The sequence below is a fragment of the Myotis myotis genome, unplaced genomic scaffold (assembly GCF_014108235.1).
Source record: "Myotis myotis isolate mMyoMyo1 unplaced genomic scaffold, mMyoMyo1.p scaffold_m19_p_2, whole genome shotgun sequence".
NCBI classification, from domain to species: Eukaryota; Metazoa; Chordata; class Mammalia; order Chiroptera; family Vespertilionidae; genus Myotis; species Myotis myotis.
The window spans coordinates 20,193,752-20,220,600 of NW_023416324.1; the positions used below are offsets into that span (position 1 = coordinate 20,193,752).

Below are 26,849 nucleotides of genomic sequence, written 5' to 3' on the forward strand. Positions count from 1 at the left end.
ACACTCAGACTACTGATTTGGCTGATTCTGGTTGGTTGAGTGAGGGCCGGGGGCTAGTGACGCAAGGGCAGGGTGCAGCTAGGGTCTGGTTACACAAAGACAGGGGAGTGGTCAGCATACTTTTGGCCTTGGGTTTGTGTCCCTTGCCTTCCCATTGGCTGAGATAAGGGCAGGCTGAGTAACTGATACATTCTGTGGCTTTTTCTTGGAAGAGGAGTTAGGGACACAGCTATCAGTCCCGTTCTGTCCTTTCAGGACCCCTTTCTTTTTCTCTTCCAGAGCTTTACATCCCCGTTCTTGTAGGTTGAATTCACCAACAGAGTGAGTCCACGAAACCCTAGGACCCCACTCTCGACCCCAATAAACGGGACCCCGGGCCTGCCTCTCTCTACCTGAGACCTTGCTGTGTGGCTCCAGGTGTGCGGTGTAGCTTCCAGGACCTGTGAGTCATTCCCTTCAGCGTCCTGATGGCCTTCGCTGAAGAACCACGTGCGCAGGTCCAACCACAACATTGTCTGCGCGCAGGCGGGGACCAGCGCAAAACACTCTCGAAGGCAGGGCGCCCCCGCCTCTTGGCTGGGCACCTGTAGAAGGTGGCAGGGCTGCTTTCAGCCCACCTCTCCCTGTCCTCCAGAGTGCCATGCTGCTTCCAGAAGGGACCTGATGGCTTCAGGGTCTCTCCTTGCGATTCCGCTCACTGCGCATCTTCCCGGTGCCCAAATGTCCTGAGCGGCGCACAAGGCCTGGTCCTGGCGCCTAGTCGCGCACCAGCGTGTACTCCTTGGGCGCCCAGAGCAGGCGCGGGCGGCGGATCTCGGCGCGCTGGCCTAACTCCGGGCACCAGCAGAACTCGGGCGACAGCACCTTGGCGGGCTTGTGCAGCCAGAAGAACTTGTTGAGGTGGCTCTCATCGTGCCAGCGTGCCTCGAGGCCGAGCGCGCGGTCCTGCCGCTGGCCCCGCATGCAGTGAGCCGTCAGCCGGCGCAGCGCCGCCACGCTGCCCCCGAACAGCGCCGCGTGGTAGTAGAAGTCGCCCTCCCCCGGCGCCAGCGCTGCGGCCGAGCGCGGGTCGCTCTCGTACGGCAGCAGCCTCCGCGGCCAGTGGTAGTGCCAGGCGTGCAGCTGCGCCACCGAGTCGGCCAGCGTCTCGGGCCCAAAGGCGCCACTGAAGTACTGGTCCACGTCCAGGCAGAACACGAAGTGCGCCTCGCGGCCCAGCCGGCCGCCCAGCGCCGCGTGCAGCGTGCCCATGCGCTCCATCGACACGTCCTGCCAGCGCCGCTCGCGCAGCACACGCTCCACACGCAGCTGGCGGCCCGGGCCCAGCGGCAGGCGGGGCACGGCAGCCGGGCGCTCCGTGAACACGTAGTAGACCACGCGCTGGCCCACCATGAAGTACTGCTCTGCTGTCTCCAGAAAGCGCGCCAGGTACTTCTCCAGGTACCTGCAAGGGGTGGGGGTGGGGTACCTGCATGGCCTTGACCCTCCTCCTTATCCCCTCGCCCGCTGTCCTCTCCCCTCCCCTCGACTCGAGCTTTCCTGCTCCTCCGCATTCAGGTCCTTGTTAACTTGCAACCTCAGTCCCTGGAGCTCCTGATCCTGCAAGCCATTCAAGGCGATAGCAGATTGTTTGCCACTCATGCCCCGAGGGGCCCTGTCTTCCTTCCCTTGAACACGGACTGTCCCTGACCGCCGTACCAAGGAAGTTGTGCTGCGCTGGCCTTCAAAGGACTGACTGTGTTAGCCTTTGTCTCTTTAGAGCTCTGGGCCTTTCTTTAATAAGTTCCACATTTGGATGTTGCATTGATGTGAGGAAGCCCAAACCAGCCATGCAGAGAGGCAGTGTGGAGAGAGGTGCCCCACCAGTCTTTAGCAGTGGGCTATCCCAGGAGAGACCCAGACATTGGGGGGCAATGGGACACTTCCTGTGGAGCCCTGTTGGAATTCCTGGCCCACAAAATCACTAGCTAGAATCCTTTCCTATATGATAAAAGGCTAATATGCAAATCGACTGAATAGCAGAACAACTGGTCGCTATGATGTGCACTGACTACCAGGGGGCAGACGCTCAATGCAGGAGCTGCCCTCTGGTGGTCAGTGCACTCCCATACCGGGAGTGCCACTCAGCCAGAAGACGGGTTTACTGCTGGCCAGCGCAGCGGCCATGGTGGGAGCCTCTCCGGCCTCTGTAGCAGCACTAAGGATGTCCAACTGCCAGCTTAGCCATCAGTCAGATATCCCCCAAGAGCTCCCAGACTGCGAGAGTGTGCAGGATGGGCTGAGGGACCCCCACCCCCCCCACCCCGTGCACGAATTTTGTGCACCGGGCCTCTAGTGATAAATAATTGTTGTCTTAACTCCCTGAGTTTGTGGTAATTCCTTATCAGAACATTTGTAATATTAGAGACTTTGTATTAAAAGATTTTGGGATCCCAGGGTTCTGAAATAATAGTAATAATGCCTAATATTTTTGAACATTTATGTGGCAGACAGTGTTCTAAGTCGAGCATTTAATCCTCACCATTTATTATTATCTCTATTTTTCAGATGAGGAAAATGAGCCACAAAGAGCTTTCATGCCTGGTGCAAGCATACACACAGGTGGTAAGTTGCAGAGCTATGATCTGAACCCAGCTTGGCATTCGGGCCAGAGCTTTTACCTGCACTTGCTCTATTCCTGGTAGGTCTGTGAGGAACTGGAAGGAAACCTCAGCCTCCCAGGGCGTTAGACTCACAAAACCTTGGAATTCAGGGCCTCAAGACCTGGAATTTCTGGACCCCAAGATTCTGCCCCCTACGGCTGGTGCAAGAACACCCTACTCAGTATCCAGAATAGAAGTGGGAGCACAAGGTTCTGCCCACCTGGCCGATGGGTCAGCCTTTAGTCCTGTTTGCCCCCTAACTCCCAGGCACCGTCTTGGCTTTCTCTCCCTTCTGGATTGTGGAGGTCAGAGTTCTGGGGTATTTGATAATAGAATTCCTTCCCCCCATTCTCTTCCTGGATGCCAAACTCTCACTGCCTTCCCAAAGCAGTCTGTTTCATTAGTACAAATGCTTCCTTTAACTGCCCTGAACTCTACCTCCGGGTACCTACTTAGGGTTACATCCAGTTGTCCCCTTTGCATCTGGAGAGTGGGCACCCCGCTTGGACAGCTGCCATCCATAATGGGGGTGTCAGTGCCCCTGGGATTTCTGCTCCACCTCCCACTCGGCTCCTCCATACCTCAGACTCCTCTCCTACAGTGATTCTGTCCTCTACCCTCCTCAGTCACCTATCCCCATGTCTACTCCCTTCGCCTGGTCATCATCAGTCTGTCCTACTCTGTGATCCCCCCATCCTTCCGGCCCACTTCCTGTGATCCCCCTCCCCCAGCAGTCCCACCCCACTGATGCTCAGGTTTGAACCCCTTTCTCAGCATCCCCCTCCTCTCTTCACTCCCTTGCAGAAACCCTCAGCTCGCCAGCCCCTTTCCCTCCATCAGGCTTGCTTGGCAAGCCTCCGCCCTCCCCTTGTCCCGTGCCTGCATCTCAGCCACTGACTCCAGTGGCCACTTGCTGCAGCCACGCCATTTCCTCTGTTCACCCATCTGCTCTCCCCTCGTCTCACCATTCTCACATCATCATGTTCTTACTACAAACCCAGTGCCTCCAAATGGACAACCAGCCCCCTGGCAGGTTCTTCACAGGACATGGCGTTGAGCCCCTGGCTGCCTGTGCTGGGTGGGCTGCACAGTGTTAGTGTCCGGGAAGGACAGGAAGGGGATTAATGGGATGGGGGTGCTGTCTTTGCCTTCGGCATCACCTTGGGATCCTCTGGCACAGGGAACAGGGAGACCCACCACCCATATCACATGCACACACCCCCACCCTCCCTGATTGACAGCCCTGCTCCCCTCCCCAGGCCTTACCTGCCTACAGCAAAGACAGTCAGCCCAATGGTGAGGTTCTGCTGTATAGCCTCTTGCTGGGCCACATCTGGATCGAAAGTGCCATCCCAAATAATGGGGGCCCCCCAGGAGGTACAGGTCAGGACTTCAGGCCGGGCCCTGGCCAGAGCAGGGATGGGAGATGGGGTCCATTTGTCCACCCACTTGGTGATGCTCACTGCCATCTCCCCATGCTGGGCCCTAGGGACCCCCAGGTGGGGCATACCCAGTCCCTGGCCCAGAACCAACACAAATGGAAGATCCAGAGATGTGCAACCCGCTGGGCCCTTGGGTGGAGAGCCTGGCTCTGCCAGGGTAGGGGGTAGGAGGGCAGGGATGCTGGGGCACATACTGCAGGGCACCATGGGAAATCTCAGAGGGGGAGGCACTGTGTCTCCTTACCAGAGATGCAGGAGACCTGTGAAGTTGTCTCTCAGCAGGGGCATTCTGGCCAAAGGGCAGGTGCCCATGGGGATGAAGGTTTCCAGGTACCTGTTGGGCGGGGGCAGCAATGAGGGGCACGCCAGCCGGCTCAGCAGCCCTGCTCCTTACAGGGAGGGAGAGCCACAGGGCACTGGAGTGGGCTGGGATGGTCACCCCCGCCAGCCCTCAGGGGATGCTTGGAAAAACCCACTTGAGTCCTGTCCCGGAGGGCCCGCCTGGAGCGCTGGGGAGAGGAGGCTGTACCTGACAGGGAGCCCGTACAGGAGCAGCCCTGAGAAGCTGACTGCCAGCAGGATCAGCCACCAGAAGGTCCTCTTCCGGGCCCTGGGGAGGGGGAGGGGCGTCGGCAGCACACGATTTACACGTGTGTTTATGTTTATCTGCACACAGAGCTCTGCACACACGTATGAGAAACCATCTGTGCAACTTAATGTTTCATTATTGTTATTATTAATAACACGAGTATCTTCACATGTGTATTCAAAGATACACGAGTATACACAGTGCAAGGTCCTGCCTGTTCCCAGACACCCAGCTCCTCTGCGTGGAGGCAGCCAGTGTCGCCAGTTTCCGGTGTGTCTTTCCAGAAAGAGGCTGTGCCCAGGCGGGCAGCGTGGTGAATACGGTAGCAGATTCTCCACCCGCCCCGCTCCTCCCCCTTTCTTTTTCTTTTCTTTTTTTTCTTTCTTTTTTTTTTTTACCCTGGAATGGTTTTCATCTCCTCCTCTTTCTTCCTCCCCACAGGTGGTAGCACAATAGATAATTCTGCATCTTGCATTCTCCACTGACAATGTCTTTGAGGTTACTCCATCTCAGTACTTGAATCGCTTCCTCACCCTTCTTTCCATTGATGGGCAATAGCATAACCTACCTGACCAGGTCCCTTCTCGTGAGCATTTAGATGTATATCCTTTGCTTTTGCCAGTAGTGCTGTGTGTGTGTGGGGGGGGGGGGGGCACGGCCTCGGGCAGGTTGGGGGGATGCTAACATTAGGTGTGGGGTGTTTAGTCTGGGAAGGGGCTGGGACTGACCTTGGATGGGCGAGAGTCTGGGAGGGGAAGCAGGGAAGTTTGTGACTGTGGCTGGGAGGCGAGAGCTACGTGGGGCTTGGGGAAGAGTCGCCGGGCTGCATGGAGGGCAGCTGTGGTCAGGGACCAGGCGTCTGTCGTGACTCCAGTCACGGGGCTGGCTCCTCCAGCAGAACTCAGCAGCCCTGTTCCCGGCTCAGAAGAGGTGGGCTGGGATTTGCCCGTGGCTGTTGTTTTCTAGGAAGGGGGCCAAGAGTTGAGAATCTTAATAAGCTCCTTCTGGGGGTCTTGTCCAGCTCCCTGCTTCTCTGATGTGTGCCCCTGTCTCTGGAGAGGCTGGACCCTATGGTGAGAAGCAGAGACACTGGGTCCACACCCTTGCGGTTCGAATCCCAGCTCCACCGCGTTTTAGCTGCCTGAGCAAGGGCAAGGCTTTGGGTGTCCACACTTTAGTCTCCTCATCTGTAAACTGGGGATAAGAATACCTGCCTCAGAGGGTTGTCATGGTTACTGAGTTATCACGTGCTAAGTGAAGAGAACAAGGCTCACACATACGAGTGGCTCAGTAAGCTGTAGCTACTATTATTATTCCTGGATAGAGAGTTAATAATAGTGTTAGTGTACCTCCTCTGCGCCTGCTCTTCCTCCAGCCCCTCAGTGGCCCTGCCTGCTCACCCCTCACCAGGAGCATTCCAGCGGCAGCTCCGTGCTTCGTCAGTCCCCACACGGCCCCCAAACATCTCACAGAACACCACCTGCCTTACCAGTTCCACAGCACATGGCCAGGTAAATCCTCAAAGAAGAAATGCATTTAGTAGTCAATCATGGAAGAATGCTCACCCTCACTCGTAATCAAAGACATGCAAATTAGGACAAGGTGGTTCTAATTTGCCTATAAAATGAGCTCATGTAGAAAAGAAAGAAGCCTGCTGCCGTGGCTCAGGGGTTGAGCATCAACCTGTGAACCAGGAGGTCATGGTTCGATTCCCAGTCAGGGCACATGCCCGGGTTGCTGGCTCAATCCCCAGTGTGGGGTGTGCAGGAGGCAGCCCATCAATGATTCTCTCTCATCATTGATGTTTCTATCTCTTTTTCCCTCTCCTTTCCTCTCTGAAATCAATTAAAATACGTATTTTTAAAAATTAAAATAAAGAAAACAGCCATGCTGCAAGAACACAGTGAGATGGGCTCTCTCGCACTTGCAGCTCTTGTGGAAAGCTCCTTAGCTATGGGGATGGACGCTTTCAGTCTTCATCCCCTTTAATCCAACAACTTCAGCTTCTGGGATTCTGTTCAGAGGAGATAATCTTCAGCATGGAATAAGTTTATGCATCAGGGTGTTCACTCGTTTCTGTTCATTCATGCATTCCACCTGTATTGATGGGCACACGCTCAGAATCAAGCATTGTGCTAGGTCAGGGTTCAGAGGGCCTGTCTTCAGGGAGTGAGTCAGGAATATGTGAGTCCCCGAGGGGAGGGAAAAGGTCAGGTGACAGCAGCAAACAGATGAGTGGAACACAGCGCAGCAAAGGCTGTAATTCATATAAACATAAGATGCTACGAGGGCAGCTTGGAGAGTGGCACCTAAGCCTTGACAGGTGGGAAGTCAGGGCAGCTTCCTGGAGGAGGTGACCTCTGAGCTAGCACCGGAGCAAGGAGAAGGGATCCAAGAAAAGAAGATAGTAGAGTGGGAAGGGAGGTCCACGGAAAGGAGACGACAATGTGCAAAAGTGACCAAATGTTTTCTTAAGAGACCACAGCCTCTATCGGACCGCCCTCCTGGAAGTGGGGTGGGGCTGAATCATGGCCTGGGCCTCTGGTGGACTGGCCTGGCATCGCTGGGACAGTGACAGAGGACGCCTGGGGCACTGGTGCCACCTGATCTCTCTCTCCACTTGGATATCCCACAAGCATCTCAAACTTATACGACCAGAAAGGGACTCGATTTTCCTCAGAAACCTGCTCTCCACTCAGGTCGCCTCCATCCTGGGACATGGCATCATGATATACACCCCATTTCTCAAACTGAAGACCTAGGAGCCCCCGTTTATTCTTCCCATGTGTCATGCCCCACATGCAGTCACCAACAAGCACCGTGGACTCTCCCACAAACACACCCCACTCTATCCACGGGCCTTCGCCTCCTCTCATTCCACTCCAGGCCACTGTCTGGATAACCTCATAGCACCCCTTTCAGCCTCCCTGCTTCTACTCTTGCCCCCCAACAATCCGTTCTCCAGAATGAACTTTCAAAAACATATTAGAACACATCTCTCCCCTCTTCCAGACCTTCCAACGACTTCTTACGCCCTTAGAACAAAACCCGCCCCCTGGGGTCTGTGTGCAGAGCTCCATGCACCTGGCTCCTGGGGTCTCTCTTGTGCGCCCCTACGTGCTCTGGCCCGCAGCGTTCTTGTTCACCTTTGCCTGGCTTGCCCTTCTTGCCATTTGGAATCCAGTTAGGATTCTGCGTGCAGCCTCTTTCACCCCTTGTCTTTTCTCTACCAATGACTCCGAAAACCGAGTCCAGCCCAGCTCTCACTGAGCGCTGGACTCAGGCACCGTGTGTCTCCTGGACTGCGGTGTCTCCCTGGGTGTCCCACAGACACCTCCAACTCGGCTTCCCAAGCTGCATTTGCATTTCCCCGATCTCTTCTTCCTTCTGCATTCTCCGTGACTGGTCCCCGTTACCCAAGTGGGACCCTTCCTGCCCCACCCCCGCATAGCCATTCAGTCACCAAGTTCCACTGCATTTGCCTCCCTCGTAGAGCTCTAAGCTCCCTCTTCTCCACCCCACTGAATTCTTACCCCTCATTGTTTCTTATCAGATAGATTCCTGCAACTCCCCTCACCTGCCTCCCAGTCTCCATCCTGTGATTCCTAGACTTGCTTTGACTCTGGGTCCTCCCACCAGGTTGCTCTTTCCCCATCAGCCACCACCAAGCTCCCAGTCATCCCTCGATCCCAGCTTCCTCCTGGGGACGCCTTCCCCTCAACACCCGCCCTCCCAAGAGCTCCTCCTGTGCAAACCTCTACTCTAGCACCTGCCGAACTAGACTGACTGCCGGGCCAGGCCACGGGTTTCCTGTTTTATCCGACTTTGGATCCGAGAGGCTGCCTCAGAATTGGCGGTATGAATAGTTATTTGTTCAGTAAATGAATGAGGTCATCAGTGGGTTCCTGGTCTTCATTCTCTTTCCTAAACTGATGGTTTCTCCTTTGCTCAAAACACCATTTTCTTTAGGGTCAGCTCTGCACTCTCTGAATGATCCCAGACGCTTACTGAGGCAGATGCTGTGCTGACAGTTCTCTGCCCCTCTCTCAGGGAAGTCTGACCACGGTCACTTGAGGAAGATACGGTGATTACCTCCACCTTGTAGACAAGGGGACTGTGGCTCCGAAAGGTGAAATCATTCGCTCAGGCTCACACAGCTAGGAGTGCTGGAGCTGAGGTGCGAACGTAGTCTGTCTGACTCCCAAGCCAGAGCCTGGCGTTTGGGGCTTTTTATGACCTGGCCCCAGCCCAACCCTGACGCTCGTCTTCCAAACGTCCCTGCTACCATTTCCCATAGGCTTGGCTCCTCCCAAGGCTCCTCACGGCCCCAAGTCAGTGTCTCTCCTACAAAAAGCCTTTCTCCCTCCTCACTCCCCAGCTCCACGCTGAGCAGCTGGAGGGCTGGCTGCACCAGGGCCTTTCCGGCTCCCGGAAGCAGGGTTGCCCAGGTACACGATAGGAAGTACTCTCTGTGGTGCCGGGCAGGAAAAGGCTGGCTGGGACCTTTGCTCTCACTGCTGTCCCGATGCTTATCTAGGGCACTGGGCCTCCACCAGGGCAGCCAGGCAGAGCTGCGCCAGGTGGGCGCAAACTGTCAGGTCTGGGAAGGTGCTGAGACCCAGGCCTTCGGCAGGCACCCACCAGTTCCTGCCGCCTTGCCATGCCCCAGCCTGGGAGCCCTTAGTCCATCTGGCCGCTGCCTGGCCTATTCCTCCACATTCCCTTCTCAGATATTTTCAAAAGGACCCCCTGCACCCCTCTTCTATCTGCAGAAGGTAGTCCCTCAAGCCCACCCCATGTTCTGTTCCCTGTACCTTCCCTGTAGGGGTTAAAGATCAGTCATTAGTTCTTAAGCAGGTAGAAGCTTCCAGTCCTGGACAGTAACTGCCGTGGGAACGTGGAGACCCCTCGGTTACAGTGGGGGTGCAGCCCCGGGGCCTGCCTTCTGTGGCTCACCAAGGGGCTCAGAGTCAGGGAAGCAAGGGGACTTACCCAGCTCCTCACAGGCTACGAGATCTCCCAGATCGTCCCCTGCCGTCTATCTACCCCGTGGGCTGTGTTCCCTCTGAGAGTCACCTTCTCCCAGGGCTGTCTTGGTGCCTCCTTGGCTGTTCTAGACTCCTCTCAGGTCAGCTGTCCCCCCCAGCTTCCCCCACACTGGGGGTGTCCCCACTCACCTGAGTCTCTCTTTGAGAGCCATGTTGAGAAGCTGGTGGAGCAGCCTTCCAAGAACTCTCTCAGCTCAGCGGGGAAGCAAATGACCCTGTGTCTGGGACAAAGCAGGTACAGGCCATCTGGAACCACACCCACAGGAGCAGGCGGGGAAGAACGCCTGGCCTGGTGTGGGACTTAGGAGTGGCACCTGCTGCAGGAGGCTGGCCCCAGGCTCGGGTGGGGGCTGGGAACCCCCTTGGGGCCAATCACCTGGAAAAGAGTGGACCTGAATAGGGCCAGCTCTGATTGGGCAGAGGCTCGGAACTACTTCGTACTGACTCCCTTTCCCTCTCTACGCTCCCTGTGCCCCTTCCAGTGTCTTCTGGTCTCATGAGGGAAAGGCTTCAGCCAGAGCCCCAGGGCACTTGTCTCCCGATTTCGGATTGCGATCCTGGACCAGTTACCCAGGAGTCCTTCACCTCCTCAGTCAAATGGGAAAGTCACCAGGACAGTGGAAGAGCCACTTGAGAGAGCGGATACGGGATTTCTGGAGAGTTTGCACTGGGCAGCGTTTTTTGAGATGCAGGTTGTGATCCATCCGAGAGCCATGAAATCAATTTCCTGGATTGTGACCAAGACTTAAAAAGTGTGACCAGGAAGAGACTGGAAAAGAAAACACCAGGATGCATGGTACATGACGGTAGGTGCTGTTTTGTGAAAGTTTTGTTTCCAGTATACGTGTTTAAGTATGTACGTGAATGTTGGAAACACTTTTTAAACTCTGGGCCGTAATCAGAGGTTGGAAAAATTTTGTGTACAGTGTAAACAGGAACAAAAGTATAGTGAAGGCTGCGCCCTTCAAACGGCGATGGGGTGGGGCCTTCCACCCAAAGCAAAGCGGCAGCGCCCAGGCCGCTCCTGGTGCTGCTCGCGTGCTCCTTCCGGGCGGGCCTGGTACCTCTTGGGAAGCAGCAGCTGGAGACTCCGGCGCTCGCCATGGCCGACACAAAGCCCAAGGAAGGAGCCAAGACTGAGAATAACGACCATACGAATTTGAAGGTGGCGGGGCAGGGCGGTTCTGGGGTGCCGCTTAAGATTAAGAGGCACACACCACTTAGTAAACTAAGGAAAGCCTATTGTGAATGACAGGGTTTGTCAATGAGGCAGATCAGATTCCGACTTGACGGGCAGCCAGCCAATCAATGAAACAGACACACCTGCACAGTTGGACATGGAGGAGGAAGATACAGTCGATGTGTCCCAGCAGCAGACAGGTGTCTGCTAAAAAGGGAACCTGCTGTGTACTCCAGAACTCTTCCTCCAGACCAAGAAGACATTCTCAATTAGAAAACTGCAATTTGGTTTCAACACATCTGACTGCCACCGTATCGTTTTCTCCATTCTTTCCTTTCCCCTTCCCCATTCCTTTATTGTACATAAAGTAACTGATGTATGTGCACCAGCATTTGCATTTTTTTTAAACTACATGGCCAATGGTTATGTTTTGATCTACAGCAAATGGAGATGGGATGGGGAAAATACTGGATCTGTGAAAACACCCCCTTTCTCCATTCGTGGCATGCTCATGCAGCTCTTACCTTTATATTCCGGTAAGTTATTTTACTCTCGCTGTTTAACAAAAAAGAACAACATAAAAATTCGTGCATACCTTGTTTGATTGAAGAATTTTAATGTGTTTCATTTATCATTGTAAAACCAAGGACAATTTTATAACTTTTTTGTACATAGCTGTTACATGTAGGGCAATCTGTTTTTAAGCAGGGATAGATTACTCTAAAAAAATGAATCCTAGTTTTCCTTTCAAGTGTCTTGTTGTTTAAATAAACTTGTTTCAAAAGAAAACACACAAAAAACAAAAAAACAGGAAACAGTGCCCATATTTACCTAAGTCAGCTCCCTCAAATTCACCATGCCCTCTTGGGAATTTAGGTTTCTTTCTCCACCATGCACACCAAAACAAACTCAGGTGTGGCCTGGCTTTCACTATCTGCCAGGAAGGGGAATGTTGAGGTCCAGAGTGCAGACTTGCCCAGAGCCACCCAGGCCACAGCGTACCTGCCCACTTCCTGCAGCGGGAGGGGCAGGGCAGTGGGCGTCCCCGGGTGCCCTCCCCAAGGTCCTTTATGCTCTCCTTCTTCCCCCTCAGCTCAGGGGCTATGCTGGCCCCTGGTCCTGCGAGCCATTCCCTATCTCCTGGAACCACCAGACTTTCCAGTCCTGGCTCTACCCTCTGGGCTATCAACTGTCGATTCGGTGCCAGACCACCATAATAAAGCGAATGTTGAAATAGAGTGAGCCATGGGAAGTTTTGGCTTCCTAGTACATAGAAAAGCCATGTTTACACTATACTGTAGCCTTTTATTATTTTTTAAATATATTCTTTATTGATTTCAGAGAGAAAGGGAGAGGGAAAGATAGAAACATCAGTGATGAGAGGGAATCATTGATTGGCTGCCCCCTGCACGCCCCCTACTGGGGATGGAGCCTGAAACCCCAGCATGTGTCCTGACCAGGAATCAACCCATGTCCTTCTGCTTCATGAGTCGAAGCTCACCCACTGAGCCACACCGGCCAGGCTACTGTAGCCTTTTAAGTAATAATAGCATTATGTCTAAAATAATGCACATAACTTAGTTTACAAAGACTTGATTGCTAAAAATGCTAGCCATTATCTGAGCCTTCAGCAAGCTGTAACCTTGTTGCTGGTGGAGGGTCTTGCCTCGATGCTGATGGTTGCTGACTGATCGGGGTGGTGGTTGCTGAAGGGTGGGGCGACTGGGGCAATTTCTTAAAATAAGACAATGAAGTTTGCCCTAGTTGACTTTTCCCTTCACAAACAATTTCTCTGTAGCATGTGATGCTACTGGTAGCATTTTACCACAGAACTTAAAACTGGAAATCTCAGATCCTCTCAACCCCTGCTGCCGCTGTCAATCAGTTCACGTGCTAATCTCATTCCAGCAGTCTTCCCAGCATCTTCCCAGCAGCAGAGACTCAGAGACCAGATGCTGTTGGAAAACGCTTGCTCGAGGCAAGGTTGCCAGAATCCTTTAATTTGTTGGGAAAAAAAAGCAGTATTTGTGAACTGCAATAAAGCGCAAAAATGCAAGGTAAGCCTGTAATCTGCTTTTCCTCCTCTTCCGGGTAGTACATTTATTTTATTTTTATTTTTTTAAATATATTTTTATAGATTTCAGAGAGAAAGGGAGAGGGAGAGAAACATCACTGATGAGAATCATGGATCGGCTGCCTCCTGCACGCCCCCTACTGGGGATCGAGCCCGCAACCCGGGATTGTGCCCTTGACTGGAATGGAACCTGGGACTCTTCAGTCCACAGGCCAACACTCTATCCACTGAGCCAAACTGGCTAGGACAGTACATATATTTTAAAAATTGGTTTTAGAGAGCGAGAGAAACATCGATTTGTTGTCCCATTTATTTTTTCATTCATTGGTTGCTGCTTGTAGGTGCCCTGACTGGAGATGGAACCCATTAGTGCAGTGGTTCTCAACTTTCTGGCCCTTTAAATACAGTTCCTCATGTTGTGACCCAACCATAAAATTATTTTCGTTGCTACTTCATAACAGTAATGTTGCTACTGTTATGAATCATAATGTAAATATCTGATATGCAGAATGGTCTTAGGCGACCCCTGTGAAAGGGTCATTCGACCGCCAAAGGGGTCGCGACCCACAGGTTGAGAACCACTGCACTAGTGTATCAGTATCAGGACGATGCTCTAACCAACTGAGCTACCAGCCAGGGCAGGAGTAGCTACATTTTAACAGGCTTTCCAGAGGTGCTATCAAGATGAGGGTATTGGCTCTGTATGGGCCTGACCTTCCAGGCCCGGCCCCCCCCCCCCCCCTTAGATTCTCTGATTCAGCAGGTTGGGCCCTCGGCCTAAATCCTATGTTTTAAACAAGTGGAAACACTGAAGGGAAAACCTAGAGAAGGTCAGGAGCAGGCCAGTTGCCCTCCCTTCCCCTGAGACAGGTGCAGCGAGATGTAAGCTCCGCGCAAGCAGGCACAGCAGTGTCCTGCTCCCCACCAAGGCCTCGTTGCCAGCACAAGGCCTGGCTCACAGAGGCACAGGTCAACACAGCCCATCCCACCACCCCCTCACATCCTGCTGGTCTGCACTCCCACCTTCATGCTCCTGCCTTCGGGTGAGCTGCCTGGGCCTGGAATGAGCTTTCTCTTTCATTCGAGGCTTAGATGTTACCTCCTGGGGGACGATGACTTCCTAATAATTTGCTATTCCAGCATCCAACAAATGCTCAGAACACGCTGAGTAAACCAGAGCCATTCCAAGGCTCTTCTGGACACTGAGCAGCGACCACTAAAGGTGTCTGCTAGAGGATGGGAGTCAGGGTTCTGCCTCGGGTGTCCCAGATATCCCCACTGGGGACTTGTCTCCCCAGGGGAATGGTGGGGACGGGGCTCAGAGCTAAAGGGGCTCTGGACCCTCCACTTCAAGGGACACCATGAGGAGACGGGGAATCTGCCACCCCTGTGAGGACTGGGGCTGAGGGTGCCCTCAGTGGCCCAGCCCAGCGAAGTGCGGAGGAGATGCTCTCCCAACCAGGGACTCACCCCGCTCCTAGGGGTGAACTGCCACCACTCAAGACCTATACCTGTAGGGACAGGCATCCCCAGGAAAGAAAGGCATAGAAACAGATTTTACAGATTTATTTTTAAAAAACAAAAACAAATGGTTAAAAAAGTCCTTCATTTCCAACCCTGCCAGGGGTGTGAGTGGGGAACAGAACAAGCTGAGGAAGGCAGCCACCTCTTCCGGGGAGAGGCCCCCTGCCCCCGGGGAGCTGCTGAGGACAGGGCACGTGGGAGGCAGACCTCGCCCCTCCTGCCCTGCCTCCTCCGCGGGCAGCCGATTGCTGCGAGCAGGTTCGCAAGGCCAAGTGTGGGAGCGGGAGGCCAGAGGCTGCCTTCTCCATATGAGTGGTCACTCCAGCTCTTCTCTCCCTCCGAGGTTGTCTGGGCCTCACCACTGGGGTCCCCGGGCGGCGGGCAGGAGGCTCAGCCTGACCCAGCCCGCCCACCAGCACTGTGGCCGGCAGCTTCTTTAATGTTTGTGACAGCAGGGCAGTCGGGGGGACTTCACAGTGTGGGGAAGGGACTTTAGAGGCATCGTGGCCAGTCTGGAGAGGATCATCTAACTCGCGTTCTGATCTTGCCTCTCTGCACTGGGGCCGCCCTTCGTTTCTATTCCCCATCCTGAGGCCGAGTGGAGTCCAGGACAAAGCACTAAGTGGCTGTTTGCTACAAAACACCTGGAGATGCCAGAGAGTGGCTCTTGGCCTATCTGTCAGTCCAGGCTCCCACACAGTCATACAGTCACACACACAGCGTTTAAGGCGTCTGTGCCAGCAGGCATGGCAAACTGGGCCCAGCTTCTCTCTCTCCACCTGCCGAGGGTGAAGGGGGGAACACCTGGCTGCTTCAGAAACAAGCTGAAGGGGGAGAAGCTGGCGTCGGGAGCGTTAGCCAGGCCTGGAGAAGGAAGTGGAAGGAAGGCAGGAAGGGCTTTCAAGGCCTCCATCCAGGCCTGATGGCTGCCCTTGGAAGTAACCCAACTCAGGTTGGGAGCCCTGACCATATACCCCCTGGAAAATGGGGGACAAAGAGGGGAAGAGAGCGGGGCTAGAGTGTTGGGACTTTGGAGGAAGCCAGTGCTATCAGTATTTACAAGCATAAAGCCCCATCTTCTGCGCCACCTACCTCTCAGCCCCTCCCACAGAAAGAAAGGCCCCTGAGAGCCACCGGGAGGTGCCAACACCTCCCCACCAGCCATGCCCCACAGGGAGAGCCCCTGCCCTCCGCCTGGCCCCATGTCTGGGCCCCTCAGGAATGTCTGTCTGGCTCTGCTCAGCTGGGTGGAGGCGTCCTGGGCCAGAACCGTGGCTGCCCGGCCAGCCCTACGAGTCCTTGAGCATGTTGATGCGAGCGTAGATCTTCAGGGCGGGCCCCAGTTTGATGTTCATAGCACTCATCAGATGGTCCTCCTTGAGCAGCAGCAGGGCCTGCCCGTCGATTTCTTGGGCACGGAATTCCTCTGCTATCTCCTGGCAGCCTGACAGGGACACCACCAAAGACTGTCAATCAGAGCCCCCCAAATTCACTCTGGCAGTCCCTGCACTGCACACACATTTCAATTAGTCCTCACAATCACATCCTTATTTTATAGCTTGAAAGGCTAAGTGACTTGCCTAAGGCAGCCGGATTCCAGGATGGCCCCAGAAGTCACCTCCTTAGTCTCCATGGAGTTGTTCAGAGCCCCCCCTCGGTGAACTGGCTGGCCTGGGAGACCAATAAGGTGTTGCGGGAGTGATGGCATGTGGTTTGAGGCTAGATCACAAAGGGCACAGCGGAATCCACCTTGCTCTTCTGGATAATTTAGAGTAAGCTAGCTACCATGTTGTAAGGACACTCAAGCAGTCCTCTGGAGGCCACATGGAGGGGAACTGAGCCTCCTGCCCATAGCCAGCCCTCCATGCCATGTGAAGGAGGCACCGGGAAGTGAATCCTCCGGCCCCAAACCTCAGACACCTGCAGCTCTGGCTGATGTCTTCACCGAGACCTTGTAAGAGACCCCGTCCAGAACTGCCAGCTAAGCCACTCCATTTCCTGACCCACAGAAACCTTCCGATAATCACTCTTTTAAGCCACCAAGTTTTGGGGTAACCTGTTTCACAATAAAAATAATGCAGATTTTGGTACTTAGCAGAGGGCTGCTGCCATAACCCCTAAAAATGTGGGTTTGATCTTGGGAGCGCCAGTGGGTGGGAGCTGGGAGGACTGAGAGGAGAGTGTTAGTGAATGGCTAAGGCGCTTTCCCAAGACTGAACGCCTGATGGCCTTTGAGAAACTCCTTGGGAGTCTTAAAGGAAAGTGAGCAAACTTACTGGAAACTGGAAGAAATGGATCCTTGCTATGAATTAGAAAATGCAGCCACAGGTAAGTTTAATGTGCCCAATGAACTGAGCGGGTCAGCTAACATTTTTAGGCAGAATTTTGAAGGTGTTGCCTGGCTTCTTTTTTTTTAATGTATATATTTTTATTGATATCGTTGATTGGTTGCCTCCTGCATGCACCACACTGGGGATCAATCCTGCAACTCGGGCATGTGCCCTGACCAGGAATTGAATTGTGACTCCAATTGGTTGGCACTAAACCACTGAGCCACACCAGCCAGGCTGCCTGGCTTATTGCTGCTTAAAACAAAAGGAGAGGAGAGAGAGATAAGGTAAAGGAAAACTGTTAAAACATAAAGGAGCCAGGATTTGCTGGTTTTGAAAATCTCTAGCCTCTCTACATGGTAAATGATGCTAAAATTAAGAAATGGTTTCTAGGCAAAGATCAAATACAAGGCACGGTGTTCAAGAAAAGATGGTCTACAGATGAAACTGAGGCTGTGACTTAAATCTTTTAAGGCCTCAGAAAGATCTAAGATGCTGCCTCGAGCACAATTCAATAAAAAAACTCTTGAAGGATGTTATGGGAGTGCCTCACAGATCCTCTCCATGCATCAGCAGGGCTTCTATGACCATTCACTGTCCCTCAGCTTCAGAAGAAGCCCAATGCAGAGAGAGTTCATCTTGAAGACTTCCGTGGGTATGGTTTTTGTCTTATGAAGTGAGCCCCCAACAAGATACATGGGGGGCCAACAAATATTTTAAGAGAATCATATTGGCAGAGTGCTTCTCACTTAAACTGAAAGGGTCAGAGGTAATACAACCTGAAAAGCAGCAGGAAACAGGCTAAGAAAACTGAGGCTAGCTTTCAGAGGAGAGGAAGAATGACTCAGAGAGTGGAACCAAGAGTTAAAGACAATCACTCCCAGGTTGAGTCCTAGTGAAGGAAATGCCATGTGCACCACTAGGTTTAGGAACTGCTGCGGCAGTTTCCCCCCTTTTAAACGACACGTCTACAGTAGTTATCCTATGCCTATCTCACCCACCATATTTTGAATTTGTGAAGGAAAACGGATAACCTGTCTCTAGTCCTCATGTCTTAAAGTTGAGAGGAATTATTTATTGGAAGAGCAGGCTCATTCGTGCCTGGTCCTGAGTTAGATGACGAGATCCTGGGTTTCAAACTGCTGCTGCAATGGAAGGAGCCTCAGGAGAGCCCAGTAGGGCTGAGAGCGTTTCTACATGAGGGGCTGTGAGCCTCCAAAGAGCTCCCAACAACCCTTGCCTCCCTCTCATGTCCTCCTGAGTCCCTCACAAAACAACAGGGTTTACCTGGGAGACCAGGAAGATGCTGTGAGACTGACAGCACTGTGTGTGGTGCCTGAGCCCAGATCGTAAAGGGCACAGTGGCTTCCACCTTGCTCTCCTGGAACAACGCCGGTGGCAAATACTGGCTGCCATGTCAAGAGAAGACTCAAGTGTGAGTGCTCTGAAGAGCCCGTGTGGAGAAACGGCCTCTTGCCAACAGCCACACCCGAGTTGAGAATCATGTGAGTGAGGCCCCAACAAGCCTTCAGAGGACCTTAGCCTTGACCTGTCGACATCTTCATCAAAATCTCAAAAGGGACCCTGCGGCAGAACTGCCCACAGTAGCTGTGCGATAACTACCACACTGGGTTAACTGGCAGAGCTGGGGTCTGTCTGACTCAGAAGTCTGTGCTCTTGGCAACTACGCCCACTCCAGGCCCTGAGTGTCAGGCCTGTGGCTGCCGTCGGTGCCTGACCTGGTCACTGGCTGGGCGCAGCTGGCAGGAAGGCAGTAGAAGAGCACTGGTATGAGGTTTGCCTTTCAGGGCTCATCTCTGGATGCTAGCCCTCAGAACCACTTGCGCTCCACCACACAGGCTTCTGTGGAGTTCCCAGCTGCATCCTGCACTTCCCTGTCTTCATGCCTCATGCTGCTGCCTCATGCATCACTTCACCTGGCAAGGGCCTACCTGTCCACTGTCATTCAGTTTAAATTTTTTGAACGGCATGTCTACAGCCATTATCCTATACCTGTTCCTGATGTTCCTGACTGATTTCCTACACTCCCACCTATCACTCCTCCCAACCTGCACAGGACACAGGGTTCATTACATTATCACCTCTGTGTTTCACACACACAAATATATTCACACACGTAAATATATCCAGCAACTATATCCAATTATAGCTTTAAAATGTTAGTTTGTGCTCTGTGCTAGAATGGAAGCTCTAGCTATGAAACCTCATCACCATCATCTTTGTACCCAGTTCATGAACCAGAGTCATTAACTGAGCTGCCTAATCTTTCCTGGTGGCAGAGGTGAGGCCTCTCACTCCCTCTCATCTCTCGCCTTCCATGCAGGTGTGGAACCTCCAAGGGCCTCACCTGGCAGAGAGCGGATGAACTCGTAGACATCTTCTACATTCCATTTGGTGGGCTCACTTGGCAGGAAGTGGTGTCCCATGCCCACTAGGTCCCGCATGTGCATGTCAGGGAGCTCCAGGTCGCGTTGGCCTTGTCGCCGGCGGGAGGTGGATGAGCTGGCTGAGATGGGTGACAGGGGTTCCTCGTAGCTTGAGTTATCTGAGCAACGGCTGGAGTCTTCCTGGCTATGTGTTAGCTGCAATGCAGCAGTAACCGAAAGGGGTACAGAGCCGGTTGGCTGGGAGAGAGAAAGTTTCTTCAGAATGGGGACTAAACCATCTCTAGTACAGTGATGTGCAAAGGCAGGTGCATTTCCCTCCTCTACTTGGTCTACTACTACCTATCTCTGAGTTCCAAAAAGTACCTTCTGTGCTGTCCCTCTCTGGCCCTATGGGGTCAGTGCTGGAGTATGTGCCACACTTGAGGCCATGGATGAAGGCAAACCGGGAGGGATGATGTTGGGGCAAGGTCATTGAAAACAGAGTCACCTCATAGACACCCATGGATCTACATCAAGCATGTTAAACTCACGGCCCACAGGCCACATGCAGCCCACAACGAGTATTTTTGTAGCCCAGCCAATATAACGGTATGTAAGAAACATTTTAATAAAAATTTTGTAACTTAATTTTTACTATATACTGTTATACATAATTAGTAATAACAAACTACAACATTCGACAATGACTGATTACTATAATCGTGTTCATTTCCCTTATGCGCCTTATGCACAGGCACACCATTTCTCTCCACTAATACTAGCAGCGAATATTTTAGCAGCTGACTGCCATGTCATTAGTCTTGTACTGACTTGTTTGGTGTGCGCAACAGGAAATATTTCGCTTTCAGAGAACAAGAAAATAGGTTTATTTGCGTTATGCTTATTGATTTGTGCAGTTAGTATCTGGTAAGTCAATGTCCAAGAAAAAAATATAAATTTTTATGAAAATGTTCTATTACTTTATGTTAACGATTACTCATTTATTTCAGCCTTTTGTATTCAGCATATCTTTAATCGAAATAAACCTACGTTTCTATCAAAATTGAAGCTTTTGGGTTTTTTTTGCGGCCCACATAAACTTACACCTTGTTTATTTGAGTTTGACATGCTTGAACTACATGAAGGGACATGGGGAAGGCTTGATCTGACAGAACATGCTGATGTGGGCAGAAAAGACATGGGGACAGTGAGGATGGAGCTTCAGGCTCAGCCAGCCCTCTCACCTGCTTCTTGGTATCCTTGGTAAGAGTTGGCAGACTGGCTTTGCTGGCCCGACGGCGGTTGTGGGTCGTGGCTCCTGCCTTCTGCAACTTGCTCCGGTCTGAGTGGAAAAGCCCCACTCGTTTGGTGCATCCCACATTGTACCTGCCAGAGTCAGGGGAATACAGGAAGTCAGCAGTCATAGGGTGCACAGGCCTCGGGCAGAAGAGCAGCCAAGCTATGTGGCAAACCCGTGTCCGTCCATTCATTCATTCTAATCCTAAATCCGTCACTTGAAATAACTTGGATCCTGGTGATAACTCATTGCAGACACACTCTGCTGCAAATACTACCTGTGCTAAGAAACTCCTGTCCACGGTCCTGCTGGAGAGCAGCTTGGTGAGGCTTCACTGAAGCGCCCTGATCCCCTCCAGCACAGCCTGCGGGGATGAGGGCTGAGGAAGCCTTACTCTAGTTGGCCTGCAGAACATGGGTGCCTGGGGCCTAGAGTTCTTCTCTTTGGGGGGCTCAGGGCTTCTAGGGCAGCCGCCTTGTCCACTTTGATACAAAGACCACAGAGGGTTGTAGAGTCAGACGATCTAAACCCCCCAGCTCTGTGACTTCAGGCGCAATTATTTATCATTCATGCCTCAGTTCCCAAACTGTGTGTAAAGAAGACAATAGCAACACCGGCCTCAGAGTTGTCTTGAAGGCTGGATGACACAATGAATACCCACTGCCCTGCACACATAGGCTCTCATCCAATACGGCTGGTTTTTACTAGGATCATTAGTTTCCTAAGCTGGTGGAAGCTCATGAGGAACTGTCACTAGTGCAGCGCTCAGGGCAAAGCTCCAAGGGGAGGGCTTGCCATAAGGAGATGGGCAGGAAAAGAGGCTGGGCCAAGGGGACCCAGGAGGCAGCCACACTGAAGCCCTGCTTCCTTCTGTGCCTCCTCCCTCCATTCTGGGCTGCTCTCTCTCATCTGCTGGTGGGGGTTTCTCTGGGGGAATTAGTGACGCGGTGCTGCTTCCAGGCAGGCACAGGAAATGGGGAGCTGGTAAGTCACCCCCCGGCCTCTTGGGATGGACTATTACTGAAGGGAGGTGGGACACAGGAGCAGGATCAAAGGCACAATCCTGGGGGAGGGCAGGGGCTGGGCACAGCACAGGGGGTGGGGGGGCCAAGCCACTCACCTTTTTGCACAGGCCATGGAACAGAAGCGCTTGGAACGCTTGAACTTGTAGGCAAAGTCCACCCGGCCACAGAGCTCACACTTGAGTTTGAGGGGAGTCCCCTCCTCTTTGGATTCTGAAATGTATGAAAATTGGTAAGTATGGAGAACGAGCAATTGTCAACAGCCCCATCACAGGGCCTCCCTACTGTCTGCCTGCTCATGTTCTCACAGCTGTGACACACACAGCTGCCTAGCTTGGGAAATGCTGAGCCTTCTCTGTCACTGTTTTTGGAAGAGCCGTTTCCCTCCCTGGAAAGTACTCAAAGGGATCTGAGAATGCCCCCGTGACACTGACCATTCTCTTGTCTAAGTGCTATGAGCCTGAGGCGCCCACAGGGGAAGATGTAGCAGCACCCCTCCTGATCCTGGGAGAGAGGAGCTCAGAGGGAGCACTCTGGGTGCTGCCACAACTGACCTGAGCTGGGGGGAAGCTCATGAAGGAACAGCTGTCCTTCCCCACCCACCTCAATCTGTCTAGTTGGCTGCTAACCTGGGTAACAGAATCCAGTTCTGTCTCCTACACAGGCCCCTCCTTCCATTTATCAGTGGCTAAGTGACCAGTGCCGTCCCTGTCTGGCCGCCACTGAGCCTCTGAGCTGGGCCGTGCTGAGTGCAGGCTCCCGAGGCGGTGGAGGAAGGGCATGGTGGCCCGCTGCTCCTCAAGCCCTACCTCTCTCCAGTGACTCACACGGGAGAAGAGCCTTAGAGTCCTGTGGTTGGCTGGAGGGCAGGCAGGGCAGAAACAGTTCCCAGAGGGCAGGGACTTCTGTCCCTGCTTCTTAGGAGCTGGGAAGGCACTGGAGGAAATGATCAGTAAGCCTGCATGTTCACACACACCCTGGCTCTGAGTTCCTCCATGGATACCAAGAAAGGAAGTGGGGAAGGCCTGCTTTTCCAGACTTGCCTACTTCCTATGTGGCTACACACACCCTCAGCGTTCCGGGTGTGAGACGCTTACCTTGCAGATAGGGCTCCTCCATCTCGGAGTCAGTGGTGGTGGTGTGGTCCTGCTGTGGAAGTTTCTCAGGCAAAAACCCCTGTGCATACTTCTTTTTGAGATTCCCCACCAGCAGGGACGAGCGTCCCACCTAGAGGACATGGTGACACGGAGGCCATGAGGGTTAGCTGGGAAATGCTTCCTTATCCAGCCTCACCAAAATTACACGTATAAAGCATCCAGGCATAGATGCCAGCCCCTATATCATCATCCAAGTAAGCCCTGTAAAAGGCCTATTTCACTGTTAGCTCATGAGGCAGGATGCTACTGGAGACTGAAGGGAAGGCTTCAATCCAGCACAAATGGATGCCTCGGGAGGTAAGGAAAATATCTACCCTTCCCAGTGTCTAAGGGGCAGAGATGAGGCAGAGACTAGAGTTTCCCACACTGCCAGCAGTGTTCACATGCCACCAGGCAGCAACACAGCCAAGGCTATGTGTGTGTGTGTGTGTGTCTCAACAACCATTTTAAAATTTCTTACTGTTCTCTATCTTATCACTGCCCTACCCAAGGCAGATGTACACACAGCCATGGAAGGCAGTAGGAAAAAAATGGACTCTGGGCTAAGAGCAAAAATGCCCTCTATGGTTGCAAGGATCCCAGATTGGCTAATTCATTCTTTTGGTTCTCCCTTAGCTGCCTTTGTTCAGGCAGCCCCGTGGCCAGATCGCTAGAGCAATACTGGGGTGTTACTGAATCTGCATCACCCTGAGAAATCGGCTGGTTTCTGGTGTTGCTCCAGGAGGCCCAGGGGAAGACTTAGTCTAATGAGGGAAGGGATGTCATAGGCCTAGAGCTACTCATAACTAAGGTGCGCCATGTGAGTTTCTTTGCCACAGGCCTTGAACGACCTCCAGAGGAAAAGAGGACAAGAACCTACACGTCCTTCGGCATTTCAGAAGGGCAGGCCATCCTTCTCAGTTAATCAAGCAGTCTTTTGCTGACTATTCAAATCACTTATGGATCCAGAGAACGAGCAGGAGGCAGATGGCATCCCGTGAGGATCGTATGTCTCTAACAGATACTTTTATCACAGGAGCTACGTGCACTGGGTCTAGGCCCCTCCCACCCACACAGCAGTACCACCTGTCCTCACCAGTCTGCACTGAGCAGAATTAGCTTTGGCTGCTTTGTTCTAATAAGCCATTTTCTTGATTCTTTTATATTTCCCTTTGGTCTTATGCTTTAACTAGAGGCCCGGTGCACAAAATTCATGTACTTGGGGGGTCCCTCAGCCTGGCCTGTGCCCTCTTGGCAGTTGGACATCCTTAGTGCTGTTGCAGAGGCAGGAGAGGCTCCCACCACCGCCACTGCACTCACCAGCTGTGAGCCCAGCTTCTGGCTGAGGGGCACTCCACCTGTGGGAGCACACTCACCACCAGGGGGCAGCTCCTGCGTTGAGCATCTTCCCCCTGGTGGTCAGTGCTCGTCATAGCAACCATCCCACAGTTCTGTCGATTTGCATATTAGCCTTTTATTATATAGGAGGATTGGAGACACTTGACTGTGCCCTTTCTGAAGTGCCCTCACTTTCATTCACTCCCCTTTAGAGGCTCTGTCCCCAGCCACAACCCTATTCTCTTCGTTTCAAATGCATCTGAAGAATTCTCTTCTGTACAGGTTCCTTTTGTTCTCTGACTGGCCAGTTTTGCCATGCAGAGGTGTTAGTATTCAAAACTGAATGGGGTTTCATCTCCCAAAGTCCACCAAACATGCCAAGGAGAACTCCCTTTTAACCAAGGGGGTCACATATCACCAGGCGGGACACAGCGGAGTCTATGTTGGGAACTTCTAAACAAGGCGTCTTGCCAATTATTCCTAATCACTGACCCCCTGTGGACCTCAGGACACTGCTCAATCCTAGAAAGAAAATAGTTCTGACATTCCTTTGGGGAAAATTAGCAGGGAAAGAACAACTATTTCACATTTTTGGAAATTTTACATGGAAACATAAAATATTCTAATACACATCCAAATTATACTTAAAAAAAAAGAAAAGAAAGAAAAAAGAGGGGAAAAGAAGTAGTCCGTACCGGGAAAGGCTCCGCCCCCTCCTGGATCACAAACCCTTCGATAACATGCGTCAGGATTTGGGGTTTCACAATGGCCTGTGGTGGTTTATTCTCACCATTCTGGGGGGCAGTGCCGGCGATGCTGGAGGCAGAATTTCCGTTCCCTGAGGTCATGCCGGGGCTGCTGAGGTCGGTCAGTGCATGAACAATGCCCTGCCCTGTCTCTGTACAGGGAAAGTAGGGAAACACAAGCAGGGGAGGTCAGAACCTGGTTCAGCCCAGAAGGAGCACAGGGGTTCAACATGAGCCTGGTACCTTCGGTGGAGCCAAGCGACAATGCAAACCAAGCAGTCCCCTCCCTCAACCACCTATTTGATGTGGTGTCAAGGGACACACCACCAGGTGTGACTCCATTCAGTTGTGCAGCAATGCAACTAATCAGCTGGCAGTGTTTTGTAGACTTCCAACTGTGTTAACAATTCAACTAGGTGAACAGACAAGAATCTTGCCTTTGAGGTGTTAGGAACTTGGTCAATATTGATATGGACAAATAAAGTAACATTCAGTTCAAGGGAGAAAATATATTCAAACTGGTATCAGAAACCAGATTGAGAAGCTGAACTAGACAGAGGGCTAGGGGTATAATAGGGTTTGGGGGAAAGAGTTCAAGTGAACCTTCTAGGAGGTTCCTTGGAAAAGGGTTAGATTGAAAGTGTCCTGTGAAATGTCAGAGTACTGAATTCCAGAAATCAATGCAAAGGGAATTTGGGGAGCGGAACCCCAAGTAAACACGGTAACACAGATCTGACTGTCCAGAGCCTGGGACTCAGGTCACTGCATTAAGATACACTGCTCCATTCTCCCGCCAGGAGGCTGCGAGGCCGAGCGGAGGCCTTCCGTGCTGCTTCTGCTGGTCCTGTGCTCAGTCAAGCCTCTTGCCCGTTGTCAGCCTCATATCCGATCTGATGCTCAGCCAACCAGAGACTCCTTCCCTCTGTCCCTCTGTGGACAACTTTTCCTGAGTTATCCTCTCCTGGATCCCCTGGCCTTGCTCGGAAAGACCTAACAGAGTGCTCCAAAAGCGTGATGGGTATCCATACAGAACCACACCGCAATGGCCGCCTCTTCTCCACTTCACCTCTCAGGAGTCGTTTAGAGGTGCAAGACTTCGTCACCTCACTTGTGAAACTCTACCCCCCTTCTCAGAGTCATTCTCTACCACCACCAGCTGCCCAGGAGGCCTGAGGTTGCCTTTAACCTGGAACTTCCTAAGAAAGGAGGGAAAAGGAAAGAAAAAGCTTTTTTTTTTTTTTTACTGCAACAGCCTATTAAGTATAAACCAGTGTGTATTTGTGTGTTACTTTAAAAACGATTTCAATAAATTTATTAGCTAAGCCATGTCTGCACAAAACTTTCCATGAAGATGCTCTTATTTCATGTTAAAGATCTCAAATCCGCCTTAACTGGTTTGGCTCAGTGGGTAGAGCATCAGCCTGCGGACTCAAGGGTCCCAGGTTCGATTCCAGTCAAGGGCATGTACCTTGGTTGCGGGCACATACCCAGTAAGGAGTGTGCAGGAGGCAGCTGATCGATGTTTCTCGCTCATCGATGTTTCTAACTCTCTATCCCTCTCCCTTCCTCTCTGTAAAAAATCAATAAAATATATTTTTTAAAAAAGATCTCAAATCCTACGATGGAACAGGGTCTAATTATGCAGCATGGAGAAATCAAAATAAACTCATTTTAGAAAAGCTTTATAACTGGCTCATTTCTTACTAGTAGCCCCAATGCTCAAATAAGCCAGGATAAATCTTTTTTGATGAAAAAGAGTTGGTGGCTACGACACATGCTCCAGTAGTCAGACCTGCCTAATTCAACTCTAATAAACTTCACTGCTGAGCAGGAGTCATCCAAGAGGTGTAATTGATGGCCTTTGAAAAATTTCTTCTTGGTTGTGAGAATTATTTAAAGCTTTGGCTCTTTTTGTAAAGATAGGAACTTTCCCCTCTTTTGAAATCTTTCTAACGTGAAAGGCATTTGGGAACTGAAAAAACAAAAAACAAAAACACTTTCTTTCATAAACTATGAATAACTAGGTGGACTGAGTTAATTACATAATCAAGTTACTTTTCTCTGCGCTTAAATTTTAAATATTTAACTCTGCAT

The 26,849-nt window shown here is 52.1% G+C and overlaps 2 protein-coding genes and 1 pseudogene across 8 annotated transcripts in view; 1 reads left to right on the forward strand and 2 right to left on the reverse strand.

The window, feature by feature from the left end:
* Positions 1–304: 304 nt before the first annotated feature.
* A3GALT2 (alpha 1,3-galactosyltransferase 2) lies at positions 305–5,598 on the reverse strand. Of its 4 annotated transcripts, XM_036347185.1 has the most exons (5): positions 5,402–5,598; positions 4,614–4,694; positions 4,329–4,418; positions 3,909–4,046; positions 305–1,444 (listed from the first exon to the last, which is right to left on the reverse strand). In XM_036347185.1, the coding sequence occupies exons 3-5, from the start codon at positions 4,394–4,396 to the stop codon at positions 757–759; spliced, it is 894 nt and encodes a 297-aa protein (XP_036203078.1). In that variant the 5' UTR covers positions 4,397–4,418; positions 4,614–4,694; positions 5,402–5,598; the 3' UTR covers positions 305–756. The 4 variants fall into 4 exon arrangements, with proteins under 4 accessions (XP_036203078.1, XP_036203080.1, XP_036203079.1 ...); XM_036347187.1 differs by lacking the exon at positions 4,614–4,694; XM_036347186.1 differs by lacking the exons at positions 4,614–4,694; positions 5,402–5,598 and having other exon boundaries at positions 4,329–4,597.
* Positions 5,599–10,823: 5,225 nt separating this feature from the next.
* On the forward strand, positions 10,824–11,139 carry LOC118675055 (annotated as a pseudogene).
* A 3,387-nt stretch (positions 11,140–14,526) lies between these two features.
* The window catches only part of PHC2 (polyhomeotic homolog 2), a 49,496-nt gene continuing 37,173 nt past the window's right edge, over positions 14,527–26,849 (reverse strand). For 3 of the 4 annotated variants that reach the window (XM_036347190.1, XM_036347189.1, XM_036347188.1), the window contains 6 exons: positions 24,705–24,907; positions 22,633–22,762; positions 21,634–21,748; positions 20,461–20,602; positions 19,198–19,474; positions 15,789–15,943 (listed from right to left, as the gene is read on the reverse strand). In XM_036347190.1, the coding sequence (XP_036203083.1) occupies positions 15,789–15,943; positions 19,198–19,474; positions 20,461–20,602; positions 21,634–21,748; positions 22,633–22,762; positions 24,705–24,857 (972 nt within the window). In that variant the 5' untranslated portion in view covers positions 24,858–24,907. Of the gene's footprint in view, positions 15,944–19,197; positions 19,475–20,460; positions 20,603–21,633; positions 21,749–22,632; positions 22,763–24,704; positions 24,908–26,849 lie in introns of all 4 variants that reach the window. The other variant, XM_036347191.1, reaches the window with a different exon arrangement.

Excerpts from the sequence above, each read along its gene's own strand:
- A3GALT2 (XM_036347184.1), bottom strand. The coding sequence starts at position 4,291 with ATGGTGCCCTGCAGTATGTGCCCCAGCATCCCTGCCCTCCTACCCCCT. Across the intron at positions 1,445-3,908 it reads ACTGTCTTTGCTGTAGGCAG|GTACCTGGAGAAGTACCTGG; the intron begins GTAAGGCCTGGG and ends CACCCCTTGCAG.